Source organism: Hemicordylus capensis, chromosome 5 (genome assembly GCF_027244095.1).
Source record: "Hemicordylus capensis ecotype Gifberg chromosome 5, rHemCap1.1.pri, whole genome shotgun sequence".
Taxonomy (NCBI): Eukaryota; Metazoa; Chordata; class Lepidosauria; order Squamata; family Cordylidae; genus Hemicordylus; species Hemicordylus capensis.
The window spans coordinates 175,401,938-175,415,524 of record NC_069661.1 but is presented as its reverse complement, the minus strand read 5'-3'; the positions used below and the strand labels follow the sequence as shown (position 1 = coordinate 175,415,524).

Genomic DNA, 13,587 nt, shown 5'->3' with positions numbered 1-13,587 from the left:
ATCCTTGTTCAAGACAGGTTCTCCAGTAGATAATATGACGGCCTATTTACGAATCACTTATCCTTGGATAATGGCCTCTGAACTAATTTCAACTTCCATTTCGTTTATATTCAAAAAAATAAATACAAGTTGGCATGAACTAGAGGACAGATAAATCCCCTGGCATTATATCGGTGGCTTCCAGTTCTCCTGAGCACAAGCATCTCTGGTAGGCTGAGTACCGTATTAGACAGACACAAGTTGGACCACCTCTACATCTAAATGGCCGTGTCTATATCTTGTGGCTGAATTCCTTAAATTAATTATAGGTTGTAGGGAACCACTTCCTCGTCTGTCTGGCAAAGGCAGCTTCACAATGTTCCTCAAATGGCAACAGGCCATGTGCTAAAAAACCCCTTGGGTGAGCCCACTGATGATGCCACCCCTCTTCTCCTTGCTGGCCCCGTCTTCCAGAGAATGCTCCATCTTCTAGCCAGTATCACTGCTTGCTGTAGCATAGCAGGCATCCAGCTGCACTGGCCTATCTGTCTCTTGCAACCACTGCTGTGCCAACACCAGCATGCTCTCTCTGTCCCCACTGTCTCTCCCCTCCAGCACCAAATTTCTCTGCTTTGTCTCTGCCATATCAGGAGGAGACAAAAATGGACAAGTTTGACACTGGGGAGAAGAGAAAGGGCTGGTGGTGAGAAACATTCAGGCCAGTGAAGCTGGATGCACGCTGCCTGCTATACTATAGCTAGCAATGGTACTGTCTGGAGCAGTGGTTCCAAACCTGGTTTCTTCCAGATGTTGCTAAACTACAACTCCCAGCCACAATAAATTGTAGCTGGGGCTGATGGAAGTTGTAGTTCAACAACATCTTGTTTGGGAACCACTGGTCTGGAGGATAAAGCATGCCCGAGAAAGTGAGGCCAGTGAGGGGAAAAACAGTGGCCTTAGCAACAGCAGGGGCAAGCCCAGTGAGGGGGAACCGAGGAAGAAAATAGGGGTCAGAAAAGCAGAGGTCAGGAGCCAGCAACAGGCAGCTAGAGTGGTGCCCACAAGACAGGGAGCCTGCACTAACTGCATTTTGGCACACTTGCCACCTGAGGCTTTTGCCTCATGGGAGAGCTGCCTCTATTGGATTACCCCAAGTTCACAGGATGATCCCAAATTCTTATTGTATTACAGTAGAGGGGGGAAAGCTTCAATCTCAAGTATTTGAATGTTTTAGCCAGTTCAGTTATGGGCATTTAGATTCCTTCTCCATGCATGGCAAGGTCTGGAAGCAGTCCTTGGACTCACATGTTCAAATATCCACAAGATCTACCACTTTAGCTGCTTTCTCCCTTCTATTCATGTAGAAGAGCACACTCCCAAGGACTAACATCCAATCTCATGAGGCACAGAGGTGCAAGAGAGTGTCTGAATGGGTCCTTTGTCATAAGTGGCATGCTCTGAATACTAGCATGCAGAGGAAAGCCACCTGCTTAAAGAAGATGAATTATTCTCGGAAGCTAGAAGGCATACAGATGTGGGTAGAGGATCATTTAGTTTGAGACGGAATACTCATCGTGGATGCCAGCCAGCTGCACACAGCAGTGTACACAACCACGTTTCTGCTTGGTTCTCTAAGCAACATCCAAGCGATAGGACCTAATGTCGGCCCTAAATTGTGCTCTAAACTTCACCAAAGATCCACATACACCATTCAAATAAAATGCTGAAGGTTTTTAAATGCTCTTATTTTGCTTGAGTGGTTAGCAGACTAATAGCCCAAACCTATGCAAGCAAACTTAGAAACAGGCCTTGCCGAATTCAACAAGGTTTACTCCCAAGTAAGTGTGGATAAGATACCTGCCTCGGAGCAAGCCCAACTGAATGCAGTGGGTCTTACTTCTAGTAAAGTAAGAAGGCTGCGATCTTATAGTCACTCACTTGGGAGTAAGCCTCACAGAACAGAATGAGACCAACTTCTGAGTGAATATTAGGATCAAGCTGTCAAACTACAACCCTATGCAGTTAGGCATTTCTAAACCCAATGAAATCAGTGAATGACGTATATCCACTTCTGCATAAAACCAATCAGTTCCTCTAACTGGGAAGCAAGTTCCACTGAACTCAAAGAGAGTTCCTTCTGAGCCAATATGCATGCTTAATAACGTTCTGCTAGGAGGCTGCTATCCACTGGATGGTGAAGGGCCAAACTAGATGCAACATTAATCATGTAGGTTGGCGCTGCTTGTTTCTTTGTCTGTTTTGATGTGAACAGCAGGCACAAGGTACTCCAATCTGGAGGATGGCAGGAAGGAGGATATTAGATTCTTTGTCCCAACTGTGGTCCCGATCAGATCTGGGGTCCCCACAGAGTTGCTAATTGCCCCTGGAGGAAAGCTACCATAGGCACCAATGGTCCAGACTAGGGTCAGAGCCCCCTTCCTCACACCAGGGTTCCAATGGGGGGGGGGCTGCTGTCTTTAAAGCCACCATCGCTTCATTTAACATCACTGAACTCAGTAGGTATTTGAAATACACCTCTCAACAAGTATATTAGGGATTGGGTGGCACACCAAAGCGGCAGACAAAAAGCTACAGAGCAGTATCTTCAAACAGTGCTTTGAAATGTTAATGTGGAAATCATGTAGAAAACAACGAAGCTTTGTCTATCGTTGTTAAGTTTGCATGTAAAGTGGGGCTGTACAATATCTCCCTTTGCATACATTTTATGATCTGGCTATAGCCCACCACATCCCAGGACTCTGGGTGGATACAACTGAAGAAAGAAAAAGTTGCCTCTCTGGTGAGTGCATTAAACAAAGGAGCTGAAAAGGATCCATCTGGCTTGCACACAGGCAACACAGCCAAGTGAACACTGACCGCATCGAATTCCTTCATATGACAGCATGTGTCTATACTCTACCCATCAAGTGACTGTAGACTTGTACATACTCAGTGAAGCACCGCGGCTTATGTTTCAAGTGATTCAAGAAACAGAACCAATACTTAGATCAGCAAAGGGCATATTCAGAGGTTTACATTTTGCCCTCATGGATTTTACAAGAAAAACCGCTTAGCTATCCTAGAGTCACACCTCATAGAACGTGGGAGGGGATGTGAGCAGCAACCAGAGCTCGGTACAAAGTTAACTAGGTAGAGCCATCTTTTAAGCAAAAAGCTATTGTTCAGCAGCTGAAGGTCAGTATTTCAATTTGGGATTATACTTCTCCCCCTCTCCATTTGATCAAAAAATCCTATAGCAGTCTTCGTTCTTTGTTTATAAAGATACATTTCAGTTAAGAAATATATTCCCTTTCAAACAAAGTTAAAAAAAAAAAAGCAAGCATTATAGCTTGAAATACTTGAGTAGCAATATTCCACATGCCATTCCAGGAAATGCCAGGGTGGTTTTTTAAAGAGTGTGTGTGTGTGTGTGTGTGTGTGTGTGTGTGCGCGCGTGCGTCTGTCCCAAAGGCCAACAGGAGGACTAATCAATATCTAGCAACCCAGCTGTGACCGGACACATAAATCAGTCAAGAATATAAATAAGTCAATGATCTCTATAATTTAACATTTGGGTCAGAGAGCAGCATCTGGGATCAATTCCAATTGGGGCAGTTGTATCAAATGGGTCTTGGCACCCATGCGAATTGTTAAACACAGAGAGAGCACACAAGAAGTCTTTACATTCTGGATGGATTTTCCGTTACATCCACAACCAAGGTGGAGGCAGACTCAGGATACAGGTTCTTCCCATGCCCATCACCTGTCAAGCCAGTCAAAATAGCTGCTATTGTGTACAACTAGTCAGCAAGTCCTAATGCTCTCTTAGGTGGGGTCCAAAACAATAAACATTCTTCACCATTTTGGCCATCAGTTGAAGTGTCCCCACAACCACTTCCGCAAAGCCGAACTGAGAAAAAAGAACCAGACCATCCAGTGACAACTGCCATCCAAAACCCAACAGATGGAGAAAATTTACATCGATATTCTAGGTGTACACACCATTTTAAAAATAAAAGGGGGTGTAACCTAGGCATTGTCTTTTTTAAAAAAAGCTGTATTAAAAGGGATATTTCTTAAATGACTGTCAGAAAATAATAGTCCCAAACACTGTCAGGGAGATCCAGTGTGATTTATTTAAAGGAGAAAGAAAATACGAGTTTTCAAATATTCTGTTGTGGTGGGGGGGGGAAAGAGAAAATCAGAAGAAATCTTACGTTCTGCTGTTTAGTTGGGAGGCGGGGTAAAACAAAACATGAGGAATTCCACATTCATCAGTCAACATCTAACCTCCTTTGTTGTTAACCTTCTGTAGGGAGGATGGGTGCCGCTTTCCCTCCTCCCAAAACAGGATCGTAAGTTCCCAACTGATAATATATTACCCTGCCTGCCTTTTTGTGTATTCCAGACACTTTTGTACTCAATTAAACCCGAGAACAAAAACATCCCTACTGGAAGTAGGTTACTATCCAATTTTAAACAAAAAAACTACACACGCGCGCGCACACACACCCCAGATTCGGACGTGAATTGGTGCCTCTCGCAATTTACACGAAAGATGGCAGCAGTTAAGCCTGGATTTGAATTCTATGCCAATTATAATACTTTTTTTTTTCAGCAGTCGTGAGGTTGCTTAGTCTGCTGCTGAAAGACCTTGAGTAGACTGCAACGCCTTTAGGAGATGCTGTTTAATTGGTACGTGGTTTAAAGAGTCCGCAAAATGATATTCTAAGAAACCACTGGTCTCTTTACACGATTCGTAGTAGCCAATTTAAAAAAAAATTCCCTTCGTCCTTTTTTCACCATTTCATTTAAGATGAAATTAAATATACCCACACGCTAACAAAACGACACCTATTCAGGGGGGAAAAGAGGCGATTTAACGAATCCAGTTTTCGCTTGAAACATAAACCAGCATCCACTTGGAAAGTAATCAGACTAATGCAGAACCGCCAAGATCAAAGCATGGAAAAGGCTGGAAGAGCAAAGGATGAAGGGGTGTGCGACTCAAAGGTTCGTTACAATTTTTTCCTTGCCCCAGCCACCTAGGAAAGGGCAAAAAGAGGGTAATGTGGGAGGAGGGGGCGGCATCAAGTGCTAACGGGAGCCTGCAGAGAGATCTCACTCACCCACTCCGTATTTCTCGTGCTCTGTAGGAATCCACATGCTAAAGAGTGCAGCTCCTGGTCTTTCTTTTCCAAACAATAACAGTAGCAGCTGCAGCTCCTCTCCGGCTCAGAGCAGCAGCGACAGCTACCAACAATCCTCTCCTTGCCCAGCGGCCAGCGCTACAGCCGCTAGTGCTCGTTGTGTGTGGCTCAGCTTCGTTCCTCAAGCTCCAGCGGAGAAGTCATTGTTCTGATTGACTGAGCCCAGCTCACGCTCCAGGACGGCCACTACTGGCACCACCTCCTTCTCCTTCTCCGCCTCCCGCCCCTTCGGAATTCCAATGCATGATGGGAGGTGTAGTCTTTTGCCGGTGTGTCTTTTCGAAAGACACGCCCACCTACTTGGAAGTCCGCGGGCGAGACTGTCCGCTCCCGGCAAGCTTTGCAGTGCAGTATTAGACGCATGCCTGCTTCTCATTGGTCCAGCGTGCTATTGCAACGATTGGGCCGCATTTCTGTGAGAGAGATCTTGGGCGCAGTGTGGTACTTGGCGGCATGGCAGCTTCTCGAGATTTGGAGGAGGAAAGGAACAACGGTGAGTTTCAGTTTTTCTTTTACATTTTTTGTAACGAAGCTGGTGATGTCTTCGTTTTAAGCTTGTTGTGTTGGGTCACTACGAGGTATTCGTAGCTTGATTTCTAGCAGGACATATTCTCGCAAGTTTAGCAAGTAACATACTTGATAAAGTTTACGGTCAGTTAGGATCAAGGGTTATAAATACGTACTGCGTTTCATTTTCTTTCCTAAGTTTTTTAAGAGTAGGTTTGTTGTAAGTAAAATCCCGCCCCCCGTAGAAAGCACGATAAAATTGCTTGTTTACTCAAGAAACTGATTAGTTCTGGATTTTAAAAACAAACTGTAAAGTCTATTTAAAATACTTTGCAGCTTCAACAATGTGTTACCCTAGATCCTGGATCATACCTAATAGATATTTCACTATTCGTAAAAAGTAAATTGGATATTTTGCTAACTTCTGGCTCCTCATAGTGAGACTGACAGACTGCAATCCTGTGCATACTAACTGAGAAGCCCGGCTGAATACAGTCAGACTTACATTAACATGCTTGGCATTGTGTCCCAAAGCATATGGGGGACATTAGCATGTCTTTAAAATATTGGCAAGTATTGTCCTATATTAAGTCCTTTGAAGATCTATTATGAACAAGCTGCTGCAACAGAAATGTTTTATTTTTTAAAATAGTGCATCTTATGTAAAGTCTGTCTCATAGTTGGCTTGCAGGTTAAATTTATCCACCTTTTGAAAGATGTGTGTGTTCTTGCATGTTTCTCTCCTAAAGATTCAGAAACACATAATGAATGCTACAACTGTGATTCATACATCTTTCAGAGAAAAGGTTTAAGGCAAGATCCTGAGAATAGCAAGTCTTTTTCTCAGAAACTGGAACATGTTATCCAATATGATTTTTGTTGTTTTTGTAGGTTCTTAGGTTCTGATGTAGTTGACAATGCATATGTATATTAAGCTGTGTGTGTATGAAACTGTTACTTAAATCTGGAGCTTGTGTCTTTATGCTGCACTCTCTTTTTTAATTTATTTAATTTATTAAATTTCTGTACTGCCCTTCCAAAAATGGCTCAGGGTGGTTTACAGAGAGAAATAATAAATAAATGAGATGGATCCCTGTTCCCAAAGGGATCACAATCTAAAAATAAACATAAGATAGACACCAGCAACAGTAACTGGAGGTACTGTGCTGGGGTGGATAGCGCTGGATAACACTTCCCCTGCTAAATAAAGAGAATCACCACATTAAAAGGTGCCTCTTTACTTATCAAAGCTTGGCAATCTACCAATTATCAGTGCTTTGGTGTAGCATTTTTTGCATCTTCACTCAGCTCATGTTCTTCCTGCAGACATTTTTAAAATAACACCTAACTTGTGCAACTAGGTCTTTATAAAACCTGAAAATTGATACATTTTCTTCTTCCTCTCCTGAGGCGTTTAAGAGAATGTAATGAGTCCTTTACAGAATGGCATCATAGGGAGCAGAAGTGGAATAAACTTGAAGGCAGAGGCGCAAGTATCCTTAGTTTGGCTTTTTTTCTAGGTGTTTAAAATATTTTAACTACACATTGATGTTTGTCACTTTGAAAAAATGGTTCTTGCCCTTAATATTCCAATGTTCTCCTCTTTGGGGCTCTGCTGTTCTCTCTTTATTCCCCAGTTGTTTCTTCTAAGAGTGGAGTAGCTTTTCTGTCTTAGATCTCTTTCCCAGTATGCTTCTATGAAATATTTCATCTACACTTGCTCCTAACCAAGTACTTGAAGATGACAGTAGAGAAACTGAGGAAAGCAAATTTCATATACATGTTTACCTTGCAGACCTATACAGGACTGTGTTACTGTTCAGCCAGTTCAGTTTTACCTTGGCTATGAACGAGTGGCAGTTATGCCAATGAAACTGCCTAAGCATCAGATGGAGAAAGAGCTGGTGTGGTGTGATTTAAACACACAGAGAGAGGGCGGCAAGAGGTACCTTTTAGCATTAAATGAATCCAAGCGCCTTAAAGCTACCTTCAAGTAAATTAATCAAAGCGCTCTTACAGGGACCTTGAACATTAAAGTCAACGAAGCTCTTCTTAGTTACCAGCAGCAACATGCTGGGTTTGGATTGCAAGCCCTTGCGGCAGTGCTTTGGCTGGCATCCCGCACCGCCACAGAGCGTCTCCAGAGTTAACCTAGCCTCCACACATGCCGCCCAGAGACGCGCCGCTGTTGCCCCAGTCTTCCCATTGGAATGTTCACTCCCTTTTGCGTTGCACTCCGAGCTTGGAATGGGATGCTAAACGCATTCCATGCACAGCCCTCGTCTATGGTGCTTATTCATTTCCATGGTAGAGCACATGCTTTGCGTGCAAAAGGTTCCAGATACAACCCTTTGTATCTCCAGTTAGGACTGCGGAAGGCCCTTTCTGAAAATGTGGAGAGCTGCTTCCAGTCACTGTAAACGGTAATAGATGCTAGCACTGGATGAGAGTGCTAGTGTTAGATTGATAAATGGTCTCGCTTGGCGTAAGGTGGCTCCATATGTCCAGATCATAGTCTGGTTAAAACCCTGAGCAAACTCACTGAACACTTTCATATTCTGAAATCTTGTTAGCCCTTAATTCAGGTCATATTTGGAATACGCTCCCTACTGAAATCAGAGCATCTCCTTCTCTGTTTGTTTTCAGGAAGAACCTCAAGATGCTCCTGTTCTCGCAGGCTTGTAATTAGAATTATTGTTTAAATAATTTTAAAAATGTGTTTTAATAACTATTTTATTCTATTTTTATTGTTATGTATTTTAATCTGTGACTTTAAAATATTTTAAGTTTTGTACGCTGCCTAGAGATTTACATATCAGCGTGGTGTAGTGGTTAGGGTGCTGGACTAGGACCGGGGAGACCCGAGTTCAAATCCCCATTCAGCCATGATACTAGCTGGGTGACTCTAGGCCAGTCATTTCTCTCTCAGTCTAACCTACTTCACAGGGTTGTTGTGAGGAGAAACTCAAGTATTTAGTACACAGCTCTGGGCTCCTTGGAGGAAGAGTGGGATATAAATGTAATAATAATAATAATAATAATATCAGGCGGTATAGAAATATGATCAATAAATTATTTCTGTAGAAGAGCTGTACATATGGAGTTATTTTCATGAATGAATGACTGTGTGTATGTTTTAAAAGTGAACCTGGATACTGGCCCCTTCAAATGCAGAATACAGATAGGAATTGTACTACTGTACATATGCCAGCTATAATATGTGAATAATTCTATAATCATACAGTGTAAACAAATTGTGCATGCGTTGAGCCTGTAAATAGAGAAATTGCTTCTGCCGTTAGTAAGTCTTAGGAGTATCTTGTCTTGGTTATACCTTTATCAAACTTAAAGAGCTCTGTTTAAGATGTTTCTGGGCTTGCAGTTTTTAAAAACTAATTTTAAAAGTGAAAACAAGCATGTTCTTACGGAAATCTTAGCAGGTGTTTTAGGAACATTCTTTTTGTGCAGCTCTCTTGGAAGAGTAATGATTATGAGCAGAAGTAATTATGTCTGAAATAGCTTTACTAATTAAATTCTAAGCTCCAGTTATTATATCAAGACCGAGCTGCTTAAAATAGTAGATGTTAATTATACTGAATTAAAATCATATGGATAAATCTAAAGTAAAACTTTCTTAAAGTTGTTATCTGATAGCTGTATTTGGTGTTATGCATGACTGGAAGCAGAAACGCCTAAGCCCTGTTCAGGTGTTCTGTAAACTCAGAATATTCATATAACCCCCTGCCATGACACATGCAAAAACCCCATGTCCCACTCGTCACGTGCGAGAGACATCCTCCCATGTTGAATGCTGGGGCACCTCGGCACCCTGATTACAGGGAAGATTTCTCCATGAGTGTCGCATTTGTTTCTGCAGCCAGTAAACAGGAAGAGGGGGGGACTGGCGTTTCGCCTGTATCATGACAGAGACCGTTTCAATCGCTTTCTCAGGTATACACAAGCGAAATTACAAGCGTAATTTCCCAGTGTACACAAGCATGGTATCCTTCATTTGTATAATGCCTGAACATGGCTCTAGGACCCAGCAAATATGTGGGATGAAGGCACACTTCCCACATGCTATTCTTTCCTCGAAATGAAAACATACCTGTTTAATCAGGCTTCTAGTTTATAGTTTTGAAGTCCATGGCACACTTTACCTTTTTTAAAGTTTCAGTTTTTAGTGTTTTTATCTGTATTTTTAAACAGTTTCAATTGTGTCAGTGTTTTAATGGTTTTTTAGATTGTGCATCACTCGCGGACTGTTTTGTATGGGGCGGTATAGGAATGTAAGAAATTAAATAAATAAATGTCCGGATATCTTCACCTAGTTGTGGTTCTAAGTCAATTATCTCTGGCCTGCACATCACCAACCCTAGGTTGGCTATACCAGTGTTTCTCAACCACCGGTCCGCGAACTGGTACCAGTCCGCAAGGTGTTGGGTACCAGTCTGTGAGGCATCACTAATAAAAATCACACACACCCTCCAAAAAAAACAATTGTGGGCCGGCGGGGGCCACTGGGAGCTCTCTCAAGTTCATTTATGGGAGTGGGAGTGGCGTGGTGTAGTGGTTAGAGTGCTGGACTAGGACCGGGGAGACCCGAGTTCAAATCCCCATTCAGCCATGAAAATAGCTGGGTGACTCTGGGCCAGTCACTTCTCTCTCAGCCTAACCTACTTCACAGGGTTGTTGTGAGGAGAAACTCAGGTATGTAGTACACAGCTCTGGGCTCCTTGGAGGAAGAGTGGGATATAAATGTAATAATAATAATAATAATAATAATAATAATTTCCGACAGCCCTCGTTGCTGGATAACATTCATTTCCCTTTCTTTAATTGAACATTATCCAGCAGTGAGGGCTACCTAGAAATGTTCTCCGGAGAGCAGCCTGAAATAGTTTTTTGGGAGGTGTTGGGGCGGGGGGGGCGACCCCCCTTACTAACTTCTGGTACGAGAAACTGCACATGAATAATGTACTGGTCCATGACTCCAAAAACGTTGCGAAACACTGGGCTGTACTGTATCCCTGTTCCTGCGTCACCTTCACACATACACCCCCTGCCCCGCCTCCAACTTTATTACAGTAAAGGGCTAAAATAATTGCCGAGAGTATCTTGCTCTCTCTATTAAGCATGTTTAGGAGGTATTTGTGATGCATGATCCATACAGCATCACATTCCATAGCTCCAGGTGTGTTTATCTTGGCAATAGGAGGATTGTCTGGGGAGACAGCTCAGTCAGAGTTCAGAATCCCTAGCTCATCTTCTCCCCACCCAGCTCCACACCATTTCATTTTGCCTTCCCATTTATGAAATTAGGTGCCATGGCAGCAGCACAACTGCAGAGCTCACTTTCCAAGAAAGCCTGTCAATCCACATAAATAGGTTACATTTGTGTTCCTGAGCATCTGTGTTCCTGAGCATCTTAATAAAGTAGTGTATACATGGCTCTCAAAATCTTGCTGCATCTTCTTCTCCTGTACATTAGTAAACTTTATTCTTTAATTTAAGTTCTATTGATGGTAGGCCATACCAAAACTGAATTAGCATATGGGAGCATACAAACGATTAAAATCAGCAGATATCCTTAAAACAATATACCACATGACTTTCTGTGTACATTAGTCTCTTGTAGGACTGTACCACCTCTAGAGTTAATGTAGAGAAATAAAGAGCCTCGCTATATGGCCTGTAACCTTGCAGATTTAGGTTCTGAAATATCTGTGGCTGTAGTTAACAGGTCATCTGAATCGTTGCTTGCAAGTCCTTAAATCACTAGAGAAATTTAGAGGTAACAAGCAAAATGCTAAGTCTTGCTCCTGGCAAAATATTGAGATGTTCCATTCAGTGTTCCCTATAACAGGGCTTGCCAGATGGTGTTGACTACAATTCTCAGCATACTCAGCTGCAGTGGCCATTGGCTGCAGATTGTGGGCGTTGTGGTCAACAACATCTGGAGATCCCTGTTACAGGGAACACTGGTTCCATTCTGCAGGAGTTTGGTGGTACCGTAAAGGTAAAGTATGCCATTGAGTCGGTGGGGACTCGTGGCAACCACAGAGCCCTGTGGTTGTCTTTGGTAGAATACAGGAGGGGTTTACCATTGCCATCTCCCACACAGTAGGAAATGATGCCTTCCAGCATCTTCCTATATCGCTGCTGCCCGATATAGGTGTTTCTCATAGTCTGGGAAACATACCTGGGGGTCCAAACCGGCAACCTCTGGCTTGATAATCAAGTCATTTCCCCACTGCGCCATTAGGTGGCTTAGGTTGGGAAAAACAGGATTGTCACTGCTCACAGAATGGCCATGCACATCAAACCCTAGCCAATTTCCATTTGGAGAGGTCCATTGTAGGGATGAGATTACCATAGATTAGTACACCTTCCCTCATTGCACTAGATGGACTGGTGGAAATGTATTTGGTCAGATGGGTGTTTTAAACTGGGTTTCTTCAGTTTAATATGCAGATGAATAGCAAGTTCAGTTTTGGCCACTTTTATTTTGGGATTAAGATGAAAATAGAGAAACTACTACAGTGCTACACAGGTCTAGGATATATTTTGTTGCAGCTATGAACTATCTCCTGTTATGGTTCACTGGACAAGGATTAAGTAAGTGATCTCTATACAAACCATTTGTTGCTGCTAGGATGGACACGCAGGCTAAGTAGTGGGCATCCTTCTGGGAATTCTTTCTGGTAAGAAAAACCCTTTTTCATTATAGCAGAGTGCACAGAGGCACAACACAGCGGAATTTAGTTAGGCATGCGTGTATGCTGAGAGTAAAGTAACTTGGAGCCAGTTCATAGTTTCAAATCAATATAAGTGGTATTTATTATAAGTGGTAAAACTCCATTTTAGATATGAAAGTGAGGAGATAGAATCTCTAATCTATCTATCTAGCTGGATGCAGATGGATTCTGCATCTCTGCACGCATGGTGCAGGGGAGAGGAGCTTGCATGTTGCAAGGTAGAAGGAAGGGAAGAGGAAGTGGAAGGAAGGAAGTCCTTGAGATTAGCAATCTACATATCAAAGGGATATTGTCAGAGCAGTAGAGAAGGGATGACCAATGTCTTGACCTTCTAGCCCTCTGACTCACTAGTCTGCCCTCCTATGTCATTGAGACAAGTGACAGCACATAGTCCTTCACTTCCAACACACCCAAGGTAGTCAAATGAGTGGCACCCAGCAGTTCAGCAGGCATGGTGTAGGGAGAGGCTGTCCCCATGCGTCTTTGCTTCCCGTGTTGTCCTCTAAGTTACTGAAGATGGTTCATAGCTGCGGCAAGCATCATGGAAAAACCTGTGATTTTTCTATTTATGTATGCATTTTTGAAATGGGCAGGCAGAGCTGCCCTTGTAACTTCAGAAGGCATTTGTTCTGCACTTCTGTAGCTGGGCTCTGATTTACCTGTTAATAATAATAATAATCTATTTACTTTTTCATGTATAGCCTGTACTTTCTCCAAGAAGCCTAGAGTGGTGCACATGGTTACATTTATCCTCCCAACCATCCTATGAAGAAGGTTATGTTGGGAGATAAGTGACTGTCCCAGAGTCACCCAGTGAGTTTCATGGCTGAACAGGGATTTGAACTTGCATTTCCCCAGTCTAGTCCAGCACCTTAACCTCCGATCTGGCTCAGAGTTCTTTCTTGTTGTTGGTTGTTAGTAGCAGTGTTCCCTCTAAGGCGTGTGCATGTGCATGCGCTCACAAGTTTTTTTATATTCGCTCAGTTAATTTTAGATCCCGCTCAGGTTGAATCAGGAAGGCCCCACCCTGAATGCACATGTGTGCACACTGCCTTGTTACTGCCTCCCAAAACAGAACTCGTTCCACACACAGATGAAAAAATTAGAACGCTGATTAGTTAATATTCATTTTG

At 42.8% G+C, this 13,587-nt stretch overlaps 2 protein-coding genes across 8 annotated transcripts in view; one reads left to right on the top strand and one right to left on the bottom strand.

Moving 5' to 3' along the window:
- The window catches only part of DOCK4 (dedicator of cytokinesis 4), a 391,842-nt gene extending 386,429 nt beyond the window's left edge, over positions 1–5,413 (bottom strand). For all 5 annotated transcript variants that reach the window (XM_053253855.1, XM_053253858.1, XM_053253861.1 and 2 more), the window contains exon 1: positions 5,109–5,413. In XM_053253855.1, the coding sequence (XP_053109830.1) occupies positions 5,109–5,145 (37 nt within the window). In that variant the 5' untranslated portion in view covers positions 5,146–5,413. The remainder of the gene's footprint in view (positions 1–5,108) is intronic.
- A 112-nt stretch (positions 5,414–5,525) lies between these two features.
- ZNF277 (zinc finger protein 277) overlaps positions 5,526–13,587 on the top strand; it is a 66,680-nt gene continuing 58,618 nt past the window's right edge. Inside the window, exon 1 of one of the 3 annotated variants that reach the window (XM_053253865.1) lies at positions 5,526–5,682. In XM_053253865.1, the coding sequence (XP_053109840.1) occupies positions 5,643–5,682 (40 nt within the window). In that variant the 5' untranslated portion in view covers positions 5,526–5,642. The remainder of the gene's footprint in view (positions 5,683–13,587) is intronic. The other 2 variants (XM_053253866.1, XM_053253864.1) reach the window with 2 other exon arrangements.